General features: G+C 47.9%; 1 protein-coding gene across 2 annotated transcripts in view; it reads right to left on the bottom strand.

Annotated features, from left to right (window-relative positions):
* The window catches only part of AK4 (adenylate kinase 4), a gene marked incomplete at its 3' end in the record, with an annotated part of 53,282 nt that extends 34,706 nt beyond the window's left edge, over positions 1-18,576 (bottom strand). Inside the window, exons 1-2 of one of the 2 annotated variants that reach the window (XM_084784436.1) lie at positions 18,561-18,576; positions 17,968-18,214 (exon numbers count right to left, since the gene is read on the bottom strand). In XM_084784436.1, coding sequence (XP_084640562.1) covers positions 17,968-18,112 — 145 coding nt within the window. In that variant the 5' untranslated portion in view covers positions 18,113-18,214; positions 18,561-18,576. Of the gene's footprint in view, positions 1-17,967; positions 18,215-18,560 lie in introns of those variants that run through there. The other variant, XM_084784435.1, reaches the window with a different exon arrangement.
* Positions 18,577-18,781: the final 205 nt, after the last annotated feature.

Genomic DNA, 18,781 nt, shown 5'->3' with positions numbered 1-18,781 from the left:
CGGCTATTTCCAAAACAATAAAAAGAAAACAGCAACAGGACCAGAATGACAAAAAATATTCTCTTAAGGTCCAGAAACGCAGCTTGCCAGCTCCAGTGAGTTTCTGGCTTCTGTCCCTAGAACATCCTGCTGCCAACAGCAGTTCCAGCCAGAGCTGGGCCACCATCTGCGACTGCCTTTCACAGTCACAGCACAGAGGAGAGTGCGGTCTCAGGCAGCAGGCTGGGCTTGGCTAGCTCCTCTGCACAGCGTCAGTGTTGCAATGTGACATTCAGAGAACCTCCAGGAGTCTCACACTTCTGCCTGAGCCCAACTAGCCAGCCGGATGGCAGCGATGGCAGTGGTGGGGGACATTAACTCCGTGTGTGTCGAGCTCACGCCACAGCCCAGGCAGACCTTGCCTTCCTAAATCTCCAAGCTATCCAAAGACTCGGTTAAGAACTGGGCCCGCTACAGATGCCAGACACACTCAGCGGGCCCATCCATTTAATGAAATGTTTCTATGCTAAAACCAATCCCAAAAGCTAAAATTAAAAAAAAAAAAAAACTACAAAAAATTCTAACTCAAAACAGGACTCAAGTCTGGTCGTTGGGTCTGGTCGTTACTTAAAATGTTAACTTCTGGAGCCTTTGAGATGGTTCGGTGAGCAAAGGTCCTTGTTCCCAGGTCCTATATGGTGGAAGGAAAGAACTTGTAAAAGTTGTTCTCTGGACTCCACACAGGAGGAGCCAGGGCTCATGCACAACTCCATAGCTGAGGCCGCCCCAAAACTTCCCATTCCCTTCCCATTCCCCCTCTTGACTCAGCCTCTCAAGCACTGGGACTTCTGACCTCAAACTGGCACTTTGAGCTGCACCCTACAGAACCAGCTTCCTGGCCTGTGGGCTCACGTGGGGACTTTCTTGAACCCTGCCCTGTGCTCATGCTGGGTACCAAGAGTGTAACTGGGAACAGTTTCCTCCTTCCACGTGCCCCACACTGGATGGCATGCTGTTGTTATATTAAAACTACTTATGTCGCTGGAGCTATGTTGTTCTGTTAAGATGGGATTTGTTATTATATAGGCTAAGTTGGACTCTAGCTCACAGTAATCCTCCTGCTTCAGCTTCCCAAGTGCTAGGATTATAGGCATGAGCCACCACACTGGCACTCTTGGCAGTTAAGAACAAGTACTGCTCTTTTTTTTTTTTTTCTTAATTTATTATATATACAGTGTTTTGCCTGTATATACAACTGCACTCCAGAAGAGGGCATCAGATCTTATCGTAGATGGCTGTAAGACACCATGTGGTTGCTGGGAATTGAACTCAGGACCTTTGGAAGATCAGTCAGTGCTCTTAACCTCTGAGCCATCTCTCCAGCCCACAAATACTGCTCTGAAAGAGGACCTAAGTTCAGTTCCCAGCTCTCTGGTCAGGCAGATCACAACTGTCTCTTAACTGGAGCTCCAAGGACCCACCCACATGATGCGTCACTGCCAATCATTAATTCCAGAAGATCCAGCTTCCTCTTCTGACCTCTAAAGGCCCCAGGTACACATGTGGTGCTCATTTCTATATGCAGGTGTTCATCTATATTCATAACACAAAATTTAAGTCTTTCAAAAAAATATTTAACCAATGATAATGGAAAAAAAATGGATGAAGCCTGAAGTGGTTAATGACACCTAAGGCTGACTTTGGCCCCCAGACACATACATTGGTTCAAATATACAAGCACATATATACACATGCCCCCCCCCAAAAAGTAATAATACAAGGGACAGAATTCAAATAAACTAACTATTACAGATAATTTTTGGCAAACCGTCATCTTCAGTTGTTTGTTCAGCTGATCAATGCCCAGCAATATTGACGCTGGGTGATGGGGAGATACCCAGCGCCCCGCAGTTCTTGCCATCGGTCCCACATAATCATCCTAAGTCTTGAGCGGGTGAAGGGCCAAGGAGGACTTCAGGCCCTGAGTCAGAGTGATGTAAGTACCTTGGAGCAGCTGTAGTGCTGTCTCACATGGCCTCACACACAAACGCAAATACTGTGGGCTTTAGTGGGGAGAAGGGGAAGACAGGCCCTCGCCAGCACCCATCCTGAGCAGGCCTGTGGCTCGCACTCATTCTTTCTTATACCTCTGCTGAATGCAAGACTCAATGTGAGCCACCACAACTGCAGCAGTATTTTTTTTATAAAGCTAAGCAGGTCAGGACAGTCTTCACAATGCCTGAAATAACATGAAAATTGAGAGAAAAAAAGAATATGAAGGACGCCCTCGCCAGCTAAAGTGGCTCCACTTAGCCATTGGTGCTGGCCATCAAAATGGAGTCATAGTCAACGGGTTTTTCTTTCTTTCTTTCTTTCTTTCTTTCTTTCTTTTTTAATTTAGTGGAATTTTGGGGGGCACATATTTCACATTTGTAATCCCAGAAAGTGGCAGTGGTTCAACACCAGCCACCCTAGGCTACATAGGAAGCCCCAGTCTATACAGCCAAACCATGACTTAAAAAAAAAAAAAAGGCACAGCTGAGCACAGTGGTGCATGCCCATAATCCCAGCACTCAGAGAGGCAGAGGCAGGCGGATCATTGTTAGTTTGAGGCCAGCCTGATCTACAAACCTGTCCAGGATAATCAAGGCTACACAGAGAGGCCCTGTCAGAAGAGGAGGAGGAAGAGGAGGAAAAAAGGCACAACTTTACCTGGTCTATACAGTGAGACCCTGTCACAAAAACCAACAGTAAAAAGAAAGAAAAGGGATCTAGAAGCTAGGTAGATAAGTTAGCTCAGTAAGTATTTGCCACAAGCAGGAGTACTTCAACTCAATTCCACTACACACACAGAAAGTTTGGCATGGTGACACATACAATTGTAGCACTAGGAGGACAGACACCTGGATTCCTGAGGCTCACTGGCCTGCCAGCTGAGCCAATTAGTGAGCGCCAGCCCCAGATCCCAGTGAGAGTGTCCTAAAGGAAAACAAGCACTGGGTGTGGTGGTGCACACCTTTAATCCCAGCACTTGGGAAGGCAGAGGCAGAGAATTGCTATGAGTTTGAGGCCAGCCTGGTCGACAAAGCTATACAGGATAGAAAGGCTACACAGAGAAACCCTGTCTTGGAAAACATAAAACCCAGCAGAATGGTTCCTGAGGAACAATACACGCAAAGTTAACCTCTGGTGAGTTTGGGCACCTATAGAATGCACATGCACACACAAGCACACACATGCACACTAAGACTGTACTAGTAAACTGTCCTATGCAGTTAAGCTCAGAGATGCTAGCTCTGGCAGAGGCTGCCCCCACCCCTTACCCGTTTCAAATTCAAGCATGCTTGTTGCAAAGTGTTCTCCCAGGCTCTTTTTCTGGAGATGGACTGGTCCCCTAGGAGGAGGGGATAAACAAGAACAGCACAACAGCCTGTGAGTAAAGAAGCCAGAAGGAGAGCCATTGCCAGCAGACGTTACTATTGTTGACTCCATGATAGAGCGGCTGCGGTGGGAAAGGGAAGCCAGCACTTCAGCTTCCTCAGCCAGCCATCAGCTGTTCGCTCCCAACCGAGCTACACAAGGCGTCTTCACTGGATATTGAGCTTGAGCGCTTGATCTGATGTTGTTATCTGTCTGCTACTTGTCTGTTAATTGCTATTTATTCCTTTGCTTGTTACATTCTAAATTGACTCATCCAAAATCAGAAATACAGCTTTTCTGCAGACTGTACAGAACATACACCCGCACCACATACATACATGTGTATACACACACACACACACACACACACACACACACACACACACACACACACATATATATATATATAATATATAAAACAGTGCAGAAAACCAGGGCTATTTTTTTTTTCCTCATGGAAAAGAGACAACATAAATTGGCAAACAGGCACCTTGGAACTATTTTCAATTATCTGAAGAGCCAGTGGATGCAATTTATGTGACACTGAAGAGAGGAGCTGGACAAATGGGTGGCAGCTTCCTAGTGATCATTTCAAGGACTCAACTTTCATCTCTGTGTGAGGGGAAGATCTCCAACAATTAGAGCTATGTATGCAGTGATGGGAGAACCCAGTCTCGATGCCCAAGGGGAGTGCTGCCAGCCAGCACGGCAGGGAGCAAGTGTAGAATGGCCACTTGGGCAGAATGGCCCAAAATCCCTTCCAATTCTGAGACATCTAAGAAAGTGAATTCTTGAACTCGACATGGTAGTGCTACACGCCTTTAGTCCCAGCACTCAGGAGGCAGAGGCAGAGGCAGGCGGATCTCTGTGAGTTTGAGGCCAGCCTGGTCTACAAAAGCATCTAGGATACCCAGAGCTACAGAGAAACCCTGTCTCAAAAAACAAACAAAACAAAACCAAAAAAAAAAAAAAAAAAAAAAAAAAGGAAGGAAGGAAAAAAAGAAAGAGACTACTTAAAACTTGCCAGGTTCAGCTGGGGCTGCTGGTGTACACCTGTAATCCCAGCACTCAGGAGGCAGAGGCAGGCGGATCTCTGTGAGTTCGAGGCCAGCTGTGTCTACAAAGTTGAGTCCAGGACAGCCAAGGCTACACAGAGAAATCCTGTCTTGAATAAACAAAAACCCAAACCAAAAACTTGTCGGGTTCAATGTCATGCATACCGTTTAGTCCCTAAAGACTCTGGAAAAACAAAACAAAACTCAGTGGAAGAGATTGTGTGGTTCCTCCAAGTTGCAGGCTTCATTTTCCTAAAACTAAAGGTCTGGAGTTGATGCAAATCAAACACCAGCCTTCCTTTGGAAAAATAAAGCATGTTGTTACCTAAGATGACTATGGCTACCTAAGATGGTTCCGTTTAAGAAAAATCCTGAGGATAGACTGGTGGTGCACGCCTTTAATCCCAGCACTCGGGAGGCAGAGGAGGAGGATCTTTGTGAGTTTGAGGCAAGCCTGGTCTACAGAGCAAGTTCCAGGACAGCCAGGGAAACCCTGTCATGCAAAAAAAGCAAAAAACAAAGAGAAAGAAAAAGAAAATCTATACTGGCTAGTCTAACCAAGTAATAGCTACTGTCCTTACTAAGAAGACAAATAATCCAAAATAAAAGCCGAAAAAAGGGACAAATGAGCCCATTTTAACAGGAAAGGAAGATCTAAACTCATGGGTCCTCCAGTGAAGCGATACAGTCATAAGCATAGGAACACAAACCAAAGGCACTTTACACCACTAGGAGGCAAAAATGCATCAAAGTCAAGACAAAAACTTGCATGTGGTGGATCCTGACTGCTGGTAAGGATGTAAAATGGAGCAGCCCCAGCATCGTGGAGGCAGAGGCAGATTTAAGGCCAGAACCTAAAACTGATATGCAGTGACTTCCAGAGCCTAGATGCTGAGGGCTACCTGCCAACTCTCACAGGGTCTCTCTGAGATCCGAAAATGTCATGATTAGGAGATGTGAGTGGCATTGCCACTGTAAAGCAGACTGAATACCATGTGGTTTGTGTACATGTCTTTGGGGGTACTTTTCTTTTGGATTTTTGTTGTTTCCATTTGTTTCTTTTTCTTTTCTTTTTCTTTCTTATTTATTTATTTATTTGTTTGTTTGTTTTGTTTTGTTTTTCGAGCCAGGGTCTCTCTGTGTAGCCTTGGCTGTCCTGGACTCACTTTGTAGACCAGGCTAGCCTCAAACTCACAGTGATCCACCTGCCTCTGCATCCCGAGTGCTGGGATTAAAGGCGTGTGCCACTACGCCCGGCGCCATTTGTTTCAGGAAGGGGTGTCATATGGTCATGTTAGCCTTGAACTCATAATCCTCTCCCTTTAGCTCCCAGATGCTGCGAGTACAGATGTAGGATATGATGCTCGGCTGATTTATGCAGACTGTTTGGTGAAGAGCAAACAGGGTCAACCTGGAATACATGCTCGAGAAGCCTACTGAGTTATGCTATGCCCCCAGCTATGTATTTTGAGGCAGTCTTACTAAATTACATCAGTTAAGACCTTCCTTTGTGAGCCAGGCTGGCCTTGAACTCACACCCTTCTGCCTCGGCCTCTGAAGCTGGGATTGTAGCCTATGCCATCACACTTAGCTTGATTTGTGCAGTATTTTGGTTTTGTGGTGGGTGGGCCACTGGAATAGGAAGTTCGTTCCCTGCTGCCATCTTGTGTTGAGGCAGAGTCTCTCTTGCTTTTTGTAAATGTGCGATATACAGTCCCACAGGCTTCCAAGCGAGTTTCCAAGTTCCCTGTAGGAGTGCTAGAATTAAAGATGCAGGCCAGCCACCACATTCAGCTTCCTACTTGGGTTCCTGGAATTGAACTCAAGTCATCAAGTGTTTTCTGTTTTGGTTTGTTTTGGTTCTGTTTTTCGAGACACGGTTTCTCTGTGTAGCCTTGGCTGTCCTGGACTCCCTTTGTAGACCAAGCTGGCCTCAAACTCACAGAGATCTGCCTGCCTCTGCCTCCCTAAGGGCTGGGGCTACAGGCCTGTGCCACCATGCCTGACTTAATTTGAACTTTTTTTTTCTTTATTTTTTTAAAATTTGATCATATTAAAAGGGACAGCTTTACTGTGTACAAATTATATATTTCAGTAAAGCTAATTTGTGTATTAATGACAGCAACAGAAATGGATTTCTTTTATACTGAATCTGACCACTCAAAAAACCGAGTTTACTGTTCTCTGTTGTATCGCGAATAAAGTGGGCCAGGATCCTCCCCCTTTTCCACTTTAAGTTCACTCTACCTGCAAATGTTCAAATGCCAGATCCTTCCTCTGCTTGGAGCTTAGCTCAAACATCTCAGAGTCTAACCTCACTGTAGCTCTGTGGTACAGAGTTTGCCTACCTTGGATGAACTGGTCTTCCAGGGACCAGTCATCACTGTGGAATGCTGCTACCTTTTTGATATATTTAACACAGGATATAAAACAGAAGAAATAACACACTTCACCCTGTTACGTCCGAAACCTCTGAACTCAACTGCCATTAACTTACTATTTAAATGGTGAGAGACTATGACTGAAGAGAACCTGGGGAGGGGGGAGGGGAGGATGGGGGGGAGGAGGGAGGGATGGGGGAGGGGCAGGGGAAGGGGGAAATGGGGAGGGGGATGGGGAGGGGAGAGGAGGAATGAACTAAAGAAAAGAAGAGCCACCTGCGGTGGGAACAGTATGAAGAGCTTCAAAGCCAAGGATGAAAACAGATTCAGAAAATGAAAGGCATTCCAGGGGAAACTCACATCTGAGCAATGTCCCCAGCCCACCTGGTGGCTGACTTCAACACCCCACCCACACACACATAGCACCAGGCCTCATGGGTACACCTACAGCTTGAATCCTAAGCCATACTAAGTTGCCTCAAGGTCAGAGAACAAGTTTTGCATGCATGCTTCCCCATGCCTAATGCTGGCACAGAAACTGCCGCCTAAACGCCTAATGAAAGAACACTGGGCTCCGGCAAGACCTCGAACCTCATACTATTACAGTGAAGATTCATTTCTACCAGATTACCCCTGCAGATGGTTTCTATTTTAGACCTTTTTGGTCCTTTTGGGGGATGGGGGATGGTGCTACCTTTGTTTTGAGGGCAGAGCTTCCAAAACGAAACTCCCACAAACCTCCAGTCTACCAAACTTGTTTCCTGTGATAACAGCCCAGACTGGCCTGGCATTCTCAATCCTCCTGCCTCAGCATTTGGAGTATGCGCCACCCTGCCGTCCCAACTTAAACTGACTTTGGCACCTTAACACACTTGTAGAGAGCAAAGTTGCTATGATTTTCTGCCACCTGCTGTGCTTCCGTCAAAAATGTCCCCAGCACCTAAAGATTTAAGACAATTGCCAATGATAATTTTGAAAGGTGAGGCTTTAAAGTTATTAGCTCATGGTCTCCCTTGAGAATAGGGTTACCTTGCCTGTTTCAAAAGGCAGAAGGGTTGAGATATAGCTCAGTTATACTTTATAGTATAGTTTATCAATAGTTGCAGAAAAAGAAGTGGAAGAATCCATTTACAAATTGGGCATGGTGTCATAGCCTGTAATCCCAGCACTAGTGGGAAGCTGAGGCAGGGGGTGAAATGATTATAAAGCTCACCTGGGGCTACAGGGTCAAACATTGTGCCAAAAAGCCAAAGGGGAGGTGCTCAGCATGACAGCTCAGAAGGGAAAGGCACTTAACACCAAGCTTGATGGCCTGCTACTGCTCAATACCTGGAATGCCCCCTACCCCTACCACATACACACACACACACACACACACACACACACACACACACACACACACACACCTCAGGCCTGATGGCCTGCTAGTGCTCAATACCTGGAATGCCCCCCATCCTCAACACACACACACACACACACACACACACACACACACACACACACACACACGAAGAGAATAGACTCCTATAAACTGTCCTCTGACCTGCGTGCACAACCACCACACATAAATATACAGAACAAATTTTCAAAACCAGCAGTGCCAAAAAGCTTTAAGCATGTATTTAGCCCTTTCCCTTCATCCCTTTAGCATATAAGCAGTGCTCAGGGACCAGAATCAAAGATCCTGTTGATACCTTGGATCCTGGAACCTGCCAGCCTTCAGAAACATGTGAGCTGGCTAGGCTAGGCTGCACACACCTGTGTGTTAAGAGCTGGGGCAGGAAGACCAAGTTCATAGTCAGCCTAGGCCAGACCAGTCAGGTCTACACATAGCAAGACCCTAGCTCTGTCTACTGGCTCCAAGAAACGTTGAGGTGAGTTGGGCAGTAGTGGCACATGCCTTTAATCCCAGCACTCAGGAGGCAGAGGCAGGCAGATCGCTGAGTTCGAGTCCAGGATAGCCAAGACTACACGGAGAAACCCTGTCTCGGAGAAAAAAGAAAAAGAAAGAAACATTAAGGTGAATTTCTGTTGCTTTAAACTACAATGTGAAACATTTTGTCTTAGCAGGCAAACAGACTAAGATACATTGTCTCAAGATGGCATTTCGAACCAGGTGGGTAGTAAAAGGACCTAAGTGCCAACACAGCCTGGGCTACAGACAATTCCCAGGTGACCCAGGCTATGTGGGCAAGACTTCATCCATCTTTTTAAAAAGTAGTCAGGAAAAGCAGAGCGGGCAAGAACTTGAAGCAAACACATCCTACTGGACCCCTCCGGGTCAGGAAGGTAACCCGAATGTGATTCCAGCCCGAGGGCGCCAGGGTGAGTGAGTTTCTCTATCTAGCTGTCTGACCTAGGGCAAGTTGGCTGAACCCCTGGGGCCGTTTACTTCTGTTAAAATTACATTGTAAGAATTACTACTTTGCACATAGGCATTTAGATTCTAACAGGAACAAAAGAGCCAGCCCAGGGTCTGGCAGAATGGTACATGAACTGCAAACTTAGGACAAAGTACCAAGAATTACAAAGTGTCAGGCAGGGCCCCTGATTAGTGGTTTAAAAAAAAAGTCTATTAAAATACTAAGTCTAGAAAATAATTAATTTTTAGGTTCTTCAGAAACTGATGACCAGGACTAACGCTGCAGTATTTTCACGCAAAGCCAATGCTTGCTGCCAGGCCATTTCTCTAGTACAAAAGTTCTCAGGCGTAGAGGGTGAGGCTGTTAAAATGTAACATCAACCATCCAAAATGGACCTCATGGGGCTGTACAAACGAGACCTTTTGTACTGTGATTAAAAGGCCAAACAGTACTAAATGGGGGGGGGGGGTTGTCACAGAGTAACCCTAACAATTGCCTAGAGCCTACTTATGTTTAAAAAACAAAAAAGACAAAACTCATGTTTGAGTGCCTTACCCAGGGGAAAGTTCAACACTTCCAAGTCCACAGACTGCACATGAACTGATACAGCAGAATAATGCCATTTATAACTTCTTTGGCGAATAGGTAACCAACAGACAGACCTTCATAAATGGTCTACTTCTAACTAATAATTTGAACCCCAATTTACATGATCATTTGCTATTACTTGAACCCTAGAAAGTTCAATAAATTATACTATATTGCTGGGCAGTAGTGGTACATACCTTTAATCCCAGCCCTCAGGAGACAGAGGCAGGCAGATCTGAGTTCAAGGCCAGTCTGGTCTATAGAGCTGGTTCCTGGGCAGCTAGCCCTGTGTGCATGTATATGTGTGTGTGTGTGTGTGTGTGTGTGTGTGTGTGTGTGTGTGGTGCACCCCATAGGAGACAGGTTTCAGAGCTTCTGGAGCTAAAATTAAAGGCAGTTATGAACTGCCATGTGTGCTAGGGAACAGAACTCAGGTCCTCTACAAAAGCAATGTGTGCTCTTAACTGCTGAGCCCTTTCCAGCCCCCTGGACATTATTCCTATGTGTACCTTAAAGCACACACAAAAGGAGCTGGAAGCAGAAGCATGTGTGCCCATGGATTCTAGTGGACACCTAGAGAGAGTCTGTTGAGAGTTAAGCCCATCTCCTGGTGTCATTTGTCAAGTTCAAGAAACACCTTGACACTTGGGAGGCGGAGGCAAGTGGATTGCTGTGAGATCGAGGCCAGCCTGGTCTACAAAGTGACTCTAAGACAGCCAAGGCTACACAGAGAGACATGGTCTCAAAAAAAAAAAAAGAAAGAAAGAAAGAAAGAAAGAAAGAAGGAAGAGGAGGAGGAAGAGGAAGGTGAGGAGGAGGAAGAGGAGGAAGAGAAGAAACAAACAGCTGTGCTGGCTAGTTCTATGTCAACTGGACACAAGTAGAATCACTGAAGAGGAGGAAAGCCCTCAGTGGAGAAAAAAAACTTCAGTAGGGCATTTTCTGAATTAGTGATGGACCAGGAAGGGCCCAGACCATCGTGGGTGGGTGGAGATGCCCTTGGGATGATGCTGGTTCTGGTTTCTATAAAATAAAAAATAAATAAATAAATAAATAAATAAATAAATAAATAAATAAATAAAGCAGGCTGAGCAAGCTATGGGAAGCAAACCAGTAAGCAGCACTCTTCCACCACATAAACAGCACTCCTCGGCATCTTCAGCTCCTGCCTCCAGGTTCCAGCCCTGTTTGAGCTCCTGTCCTGACTTCCTTCGATGGTGAAGAGTGATGGGAAGTGTTAGGCAAATAAACCCTTTCCTCCCCAGATGCTTTTGGTCACAGGTGTCTCATCACAGCAATAGTATCCCTGACAAGGACACACTTTCTCAAAGTACTCCCCAACAAGGGCTAGCAAGATGGCTCAGTGGGTAAACTGACACTTTTAATTGATCCCCAGAACCCACATAAAATTGGAAGAAGAAAAAAATCAACCCTTGATAGTAGTCCTGACCTGCACACACTCAATAATAAGTACTTGTTTAAATGTTCCCTGGCTAGACAAGGGATCCCAATCAATACTCACAAGACTGGTACACCAAGACTAGAGAGTCTGAGGCCATCCTAGACTACATCATGAGCCGCTATAGGCTAGCCTGGGCTACAGACCAAGACCCTGTTAATCAGTGTTCCCCAATCCCTCTTCCTCTTAAACTCTACGAAAGCCACCTTTTCTTCCCTGTGGCCTGAGCCAGGCATGCACTTCTGTAACCCTTCACTTGCTTGCCTGATTCTCCTGAAGCTGAGCAGCCCTTTCATAGAACACACTTCATTTCCCTACTTTGTACCTCAGGAGCCACACTGCCCAGATGTGTAACATTCACTCCAAGACACCATTCAGTGTTGCCTGCTTGTCTACCAGAAGATTCTAAATAACCCCAATTCCCGGTAACAAAAGACTAGTTGTACCCATGGGTCTCACAGTGCAGTCTGAGTATATCTGACCATCCATCCAGATAGCTTCAGAGTCTATGAGGTCCTCCTTCAAATGCTGTGACAAACTGAAAGAGCCAAAGCCAATCTTGTGTTCTTCTACAAAGCCAGACATTAGAGACTGGAGCTGGTCTGGAAGCCAAGCAGGACGGTACGCCCCTATAATCCCAGCATCCAAGGGGCTGAGGCAGAATAATCCACAGTTCAAGGCCAGAATGGGCGATAAAAAGAGCCTGTTTAAGAAAAGTAAGAAGCTCAAAGGAAAATGTGCGGGGCAGGGGGTGGTTGTTAAACTCTTGAGATTAGAGTTGACAAAGAAGACTTAATGACTCAATGAAATGTGCACTATTAAACTGGATCTTAGAACAGAAAATACATTGGTGGACAAGCCAATAATATTCAGAGAATGTCTGCAAATAGGTGATGACACTGTCAATGTTAATTTTACTGAGTTGTCTGCTTATGAAAATAACCTATGGAAACAATTTAAACTATATACCTCAGCTGGTCCACAGCTTGCCTAGCACGCAGAGCTCTGGCTTCCATCCCAAGCAACATATAAAAGGGCATGGTGTAGGGCACTGCAACAAGATCAGAAGTTTAAGATCAATGGGGCGGGGTGGGGGGGTGGAGGTGGGGGGTTGAGAGATGGCTCAGGGGGTCAAGTCTCTGATATACGAAAGTACAAAGGCCTTGAGTTCAGATTTCCCCAACCCAAGCTAGACCCAAATGTCTGAATCTCCTGTTTACAGAGCCAGGGAACAAGCCAAGGGCTTCCTGCATGCTAGGCAGGCTACCAACTGAACTAGTTCCATAGCCCAGAAGACTCTTAAAGGCGGCCCTTCACCGACTTGGGCTTCATCCTGAGTCTCACAAAACAAGGGGAAACTGGAATTGGCATACCCTAGAAATCTTGGGATGAGCCAAGACCCTGGGTAAGCCAGGGAAGGTTAACCATTTCAAGTTGGTTTAGATGCAATACTGAACTCGGACTCAGGTCTCCAAACCCCTCGACCCTCGATTCTCAGAAAAACTCACTGTTACATAAGTTGCATTTATACTTAATGAGTACCCAAAAGCCTGAGCCCTTTGAACGAGGTCATCTTTTCAGAGAGGATCAGCTCATAGCCTCGTTTGAAATGCCAGTCCATCTGCAGCACCCTGGCAAGAGCTGCAGTTAATATTAATTAAGAGCAGAAACAGGTTCCTTCTTGAACGTCTCTTTAGTCGAGTCCAAGATGCTTCCAAATGGAGCTTCTCCAATTCTCCTGCCCTTGAGATATTAGACTCCAATATTAAGAAGTGCCTGTGTTTCTAATACCACTACCCACCAGACCCTTACAACAGGGGGTCTTTATATGCTTCAGCCAAAACCTAGCAAAGAAAGCTATCACAAAAAATAAATAAGTAAATAAATAAATAAAAATTAAAAAAAAAAAAAGGAAAGCTATCACAAAATAGCAGAGCTCTTGGGGGGGAGGGTGCCTTCTGGACACATTTTCCCTAAGTAACTCCAGCCCGCGCTCATCTTGGCCTATCTGCTTCCCCCTCCCATGTACCTAACACTACAGGTGTGTGCCAGCAGGTGCCCAAGTACCCACAGTGCTAGGTCTCCAAACCCACCAGTACTTTATCAGTCCTGGCCAACCAAGCACTCTACCAACAGAGTTACATTCCCACCTCATTGAGAACTTTTGATGGGATACAGCTTTGTGTGTGTTCGTATACATAAGCATTTCCTTAAACACACACACACACACACACACACACACACACACACACACACGAGAGAAAGAGAGGAGGGAGGGGGAGGGGGGCATGCACACATTCACAAACTATGTGGGGGAGTTATGGGGCGTGGGAGCCTAACATTCCCTGTGAGAGAATGCAGGGCTCTCAGCCCCTTGCAATTTAAGGCCAGCCTTTCTGTTTCTTCATAGTGTGTGCTAAGAAAATACAAGCTAAAGACCCGGGGGCGGGTCCTCAAATAAGGTATTTGATAAGCCTCAGCCTGCATAGCTCCAGGTAGCCTAAGAAAGGCCAAGGGAAGAGTAGCTATCAGGGAGCTAAGCTCAAGCCCTTTGTAAGCTCTATAATCAAACTGAAGCAGGCTATGGAACTACTTCTGAGGCAACAACACACACAACTTACAACTGGACTCGTACCTTTAACGCAGACAACACAAACCCGTTTTTGGTGCATTACAGTTTGCCAGCTCCCAATTTCAGGGGTAAAATAAATGCTACAAGGAGAAGGTACAGTAAGAGGCTCAGCATTCATTAAGCTGCTTCTACCTGCACGTGCCTGGAATCTTAGCACCTGGTAGGAGGGTAGAAGCTGGAAGAATTCAAGTTTAGCTGGGCAGGTGCAGTAGCCTAAACCTGTAATCACAGCACTTAGGGAAGGAAGAGGCAGGCTGATCATTGTGAGTTCGAGGCCAGCCTGGTCTACAAAACGAGTCCAGTACAGCCAAGGCTACACAGAGAGACCCTGTCTCGAGAAACAAAAACAAAAAAGCAGCTAAGTGCAGGAGGAAGGAGGAGATGGACTCTGCAGAGTGGCAGGGTGGTGAGAGGCTTCCTTCTCCATAGCAGTGAGGTCAGACAGGCCCTTCCCTGCAGGGCAGCTTTTCGCCAGACTGTGGCCACAGGAGGTAAGCCCTGCACTCAAGGGCCTGCCCAAATCCCAGCTGCAGCAGATGGCCTGAGCTGCTTTCCAATTTAAATTGCTACTGAGATTTGCCTTCCTGGGTCTTGCTGTTTCATCAACACCTTCAAACTTCAACCATAATCTGTATATTCAAAAGGGTTCTTGGCTTTGCTAGAAGGTTAACAGCATCAGCGAGTGGCAGGAAAATAAATACTGGAGAATATGTTCTTACCTACAGTGTCCCTAAGACTCTCACTAAGACCACTAGAGAGAGATAGTGACACCACACACACCAAGTCCACTAGAAACAAGCCACTTGCAAAAGCAATTGCAGTCTTTTGTTTCTCTTTTCCTGGTCAAGTTTTTAATTAATCCAATGGGGGTGGGGGAAGGTAATTCCCAAAAACATTTAAAATGTCACTTTTGCTAGAAAAGGGTGGTTGGAATGAAGGCATTTAAAAGAATAGAAACATGCTAGGTGTGGTGGTGCCCACCTTTGATCCCAGCACTAAGGAGGCAGAGGCAGGCAGATAGCTGTGAGTTCGAGGCCAGCCTCATCTACAAAGTTAGTCAGGCCAGCCAAAGTTACACATACAAACCCTGTCTGGAAAAAAAAGAAAGAAAGAAAGAAAGAAAAGAAAGAAAGAAAGAAAGAAAGAAAGAAAGAAAGAAAGAAAGAAAAAGAATAGAAACATGCTGGGCATGGTAGCGCACACCTCTAGTCCCAGCACTTGGGAGGCAGAGGCAGGTGGATCTCTGAGTTTGAGGCCAGCCTGGTCTACAAGGTGAGTTTCAAGACAACCAGGGCTATACGGAGAAACCTTATCTCAAAGAAAGAGGAAAAAAAGAAAGCAAGAAAGAAAATTAAAATAAAATAATGACAGGAGCTAGAGAGATGGCTCAGGGTTAAGAGCACTGGGTGCTCAAAAGAACCTGGATCCAGTTTCCAATACCCATGATGCCTCAACCATCTGCAGCTCCAATTTCAGGGGATCTGATGGCTGCTTTTGACAACTGTGGGTACCAGGCATCAACATGGTTCACTTATAGATGTAATATCCATAGATGTAAATAACTTAATCTGTTTAGCGTTGGCTGTCCTGGTACTCTTGTAGACCAGACTGTCCTGAACTCAGATCCACCAGCCTCTGTCTCCAGAGTGCTGGGATTAAAGGCGTGCACTACCAGGTCCTGGTGTAACTTAATCTTTTTTTAAAAAGAAGAACAAGGGGCTGGAGAGATGGCTCAGTGGTTAAGAGCTCTGTCTGCTCTTCCAAAGGTCCTGAGTTCAGTTCCCAGCAACCACATGGTGGCTCACAACCACCTACCTATACTGAGATCTGGTGCCTTCTTCTGGAGTGCAAGCTCACATGAATGCAGAACACTGTATAAATAAATAAATCTTTTAAAAAATAAAAATAAAAGAAGAACAAAAGACAGCCAAGTAAAAAGCTATCTCCTATCTTAATGCTTTTTAAAAGTGGAAAGAGGCAGGTGTGGAGAGCGGCGCAGGCCTTTAAACTCAGCACTCAGGAGGCAGAGGCAGAGGGATCTGAGTTTGAGGTCAGCCTGACCTACATAGCTAGTTCCAACATTCAGGGCTCCACTTGAACAATGATAATACAGTCTACAGGCAATCAGACGTCTTTGCCCCCACTGGCAAGAGCAAGGACAGGAGAGCCTGGGAGACTGAGTACCAGGAGCCTGCCTTCCTTCTCGAACGAGAGAAGCATCATGGAGGCTGACCTGACTATCAAGCCGCCAGACTTCCCCAATCACCTCCGCACAAAGGCCAACTGCAGACACCCAAATCCAGCACATGGGCCTTTGAGTGAAGCCAGCCAGCCGAAAGCCCCCTCTACTCCCCATTTTTTAAAAAAAGAAAAAGAAAAAGGCCACTAGTCCAGCCACAGAGGTTCAGGGTAAAACTCCTCATTGCAGAAGGTAAGTGCAGAGGATGTTATGAAATGGACTGGGTGTTAAGCTACTTTGACTCAGCGAGCTTTCTTCATAGCTTGACCTGGGAGAAGCCCATGGCTACACACAACCTCTCAACTAGTACTGCCGCCTCCCAAACTACATTGCAAATACTGCAAGAGTACACTTCACGTAGCTCAGAAGTATAGCGCTTGCCTAGCATTCACATGGGCATGGAGTCTGATTCTCGGCAGAGAAAAATGAGCTAACTGGGTAGTAGATACTCAACTACTAAGATGGAATGCCTACTGACTTAAGGCCCTATCTCCAATCTGAGGGCTGGTGAGATGGCTCAAAGCCGAAAGGCACTTGACACCAAGCCTGAGGACCTGAGCACCACATGCACTCACATATAAATACATAAGATCTTAAATTTGAATTTAAAACAGGTTTGGGGTGTCGCTTAGCGGTGCTGTTCCTGCCTAGCCAATTCGAAGACCTAGGTTCGAACCCCAGTGGTGGGGCGCAAGGCAGCTGAGTTAACAAAATACAATTCGGTGCCTATAAACGTAATCTCAGACACAGGTATGAGGGAAAGTGCCCCCCTAAGAATCCAAATAAAGGCTGGCTTTTACAACCTGCTTCAGAAGAAACTAAGCAGCAGTTCTGATCCTTAAAGTGGTGGATTTCAATCCGCTTTCCAACACTGTCTCCACCCACCTGTTCACAACGCCTAGGTGCTTCTGAACTGCAGATTGAGGAACAATTAGTCCATAATGAGCCATAACTACACAGATGTGAACAGAAATAGGGAAGGGCCTCATGGGCAACACGCTCCATTCGGGAGTTGCTAATTAAGCTTATCTGCATCGCGGAAGGGTATGTGTCCCGCAGTACCTCGGAGCTGCTGCGCCTTCTCATGCCTATTCCTTTGGAACTGGGAGCCAAGGAAGAGGGGAGGAGGGAGGAACTTGCCAAGACTAGGAGATGGGGCAATCTAGACCCCTAACTTCACCGCACCCTCGCCGGACAGTTTCAAAAGGCCATTTGCAATAAAGCTGTACTCAAAATGCAATTTTTCGGAACAGGTCTCCCGGTCTCGGGCGGTCAAGATGGTCTTGAGGAGGAGGGGAGTTGGCGGGGAGAGTATGCCGCGGCCGCCTGCAGCGACCACAGGCCTTTCACCGCCACGCAGCACTTAGCTCAAGCTGGAGCGCGCGCGAGGGGCCGTGGGGGAGCGCGCCGCAGAGTCCCAGCGTGCCAGCCGCCGCGACTCCCACAGGTGGGCGGCGCGCTGTGCCCAGCTTCTTCGCGGTCCGCGGCAGGGGACCCAGGGGCTCTGCGTCGCGGAGCCAGTGTGAGAGGCCAGTTAGGGTTCCCGCTGAGCGGCTCGCCTTTCCTTCGGCCTGGTGTGCAGGGTCCTCCCAACGCGCGAGCAGTGCAGTCGGGGTGCAGTCGGGGCGCTGCCCGGCAGCCTCGGCCTCCTCCCGGCGCGGTTAAGCCGCGCGGGCGGGCGGGCTGCAGGCTGCATGCGCCGCGGCACGTAGGAGCCCGCACGGGCACACGCGGGCGGGGGCAGGGCGCCGGCGCCAAGGGGACCTGAGCCCGCGACCGCCCTGCTCCCAGCCGGGCCATCCCGCCGAGCTCGTCTCCATCCACCCTCACTTCCCCGCCCCGGCCCCTCACCGGTGCTGGCGTTGAGGTTCTCCCGCAAGAAGTGACCGCTGGAAAGATGCTGGAGGCCAAAGTTCTCGGCGATCCTCTGGCACACGGTGCCCTTGCCAGAGCCAGGCGGCCCGAGGATGACCGCGCGCAGGAGTTTGGAAGCCATGGCTTTGGCAGGGAGGGTGGGTGGCCCGGACGGCAGCCCGCGCACTTTGCCCAGCAGCCCCTGCCTCGGCACCCTCCGCAAGCAGGGACTCGCCTGCCACCCCTACAGGGGGAAGGAGAGGTTTTTAAGACTGCCCCGCCCCTCGGCCCCGCCCTCCACCACCTCCTCGCCCCTAGGCCGCGCTGGTGAAGCGCTGCGGTGCGAGAAGGGGGTGGTCCCCGCCCTGAGAGCTTGGCCCTTTGGGGTCAGAAGTCAGTCAGACCGACCCAGGTCCCTCCCTGCAGCCTCGTCCAGGCGCGCGATCCCAGGGAGCCCTTTGCGGGTCATCGCACGTGGGCAGAGCGGGAGGCGCTCGCGGGCCGCTTCTCGGTAACTGTCGCATCCCCAGAGTGGCTGCCCGCAACTGGAGGGGCCCACCTCCTCCCAGAGCAGCCAGAAAAACACTCACCTCGGCGGAAAGGAGCGCGGCTAGACTTAGCCGAGATCCCGCTGGGCGGCGCCGCCTCCGCCCGGCTGGCCGCGCGGGACTCGCTTCTTACGTAAGCCGGGAGCCGGCTCCACGCTACCGCCGCGGCGCCCCCTCCTCTCCCCTCCCCGTATGTCCGGGGCCAGGCTTAGGCTGCGGGGGCGAACGGAGATGGAGACGCCCTAAGAGAAAGGAACCGCCTG

This window comes from Acomys minous, assembly GCF_964271855.1.
Source record: "Acomys minous genome assembly, chromosome: 6".
Classification (NCBI taxonomy): Eukaryota; Metazoa; Chordata; class Mammalia; order Rodentia; family Muridae; genus Acomys; species Acomys minous.
This window is presented reverse-complemented; position numbering and strand designations above follow the sequence as displayed.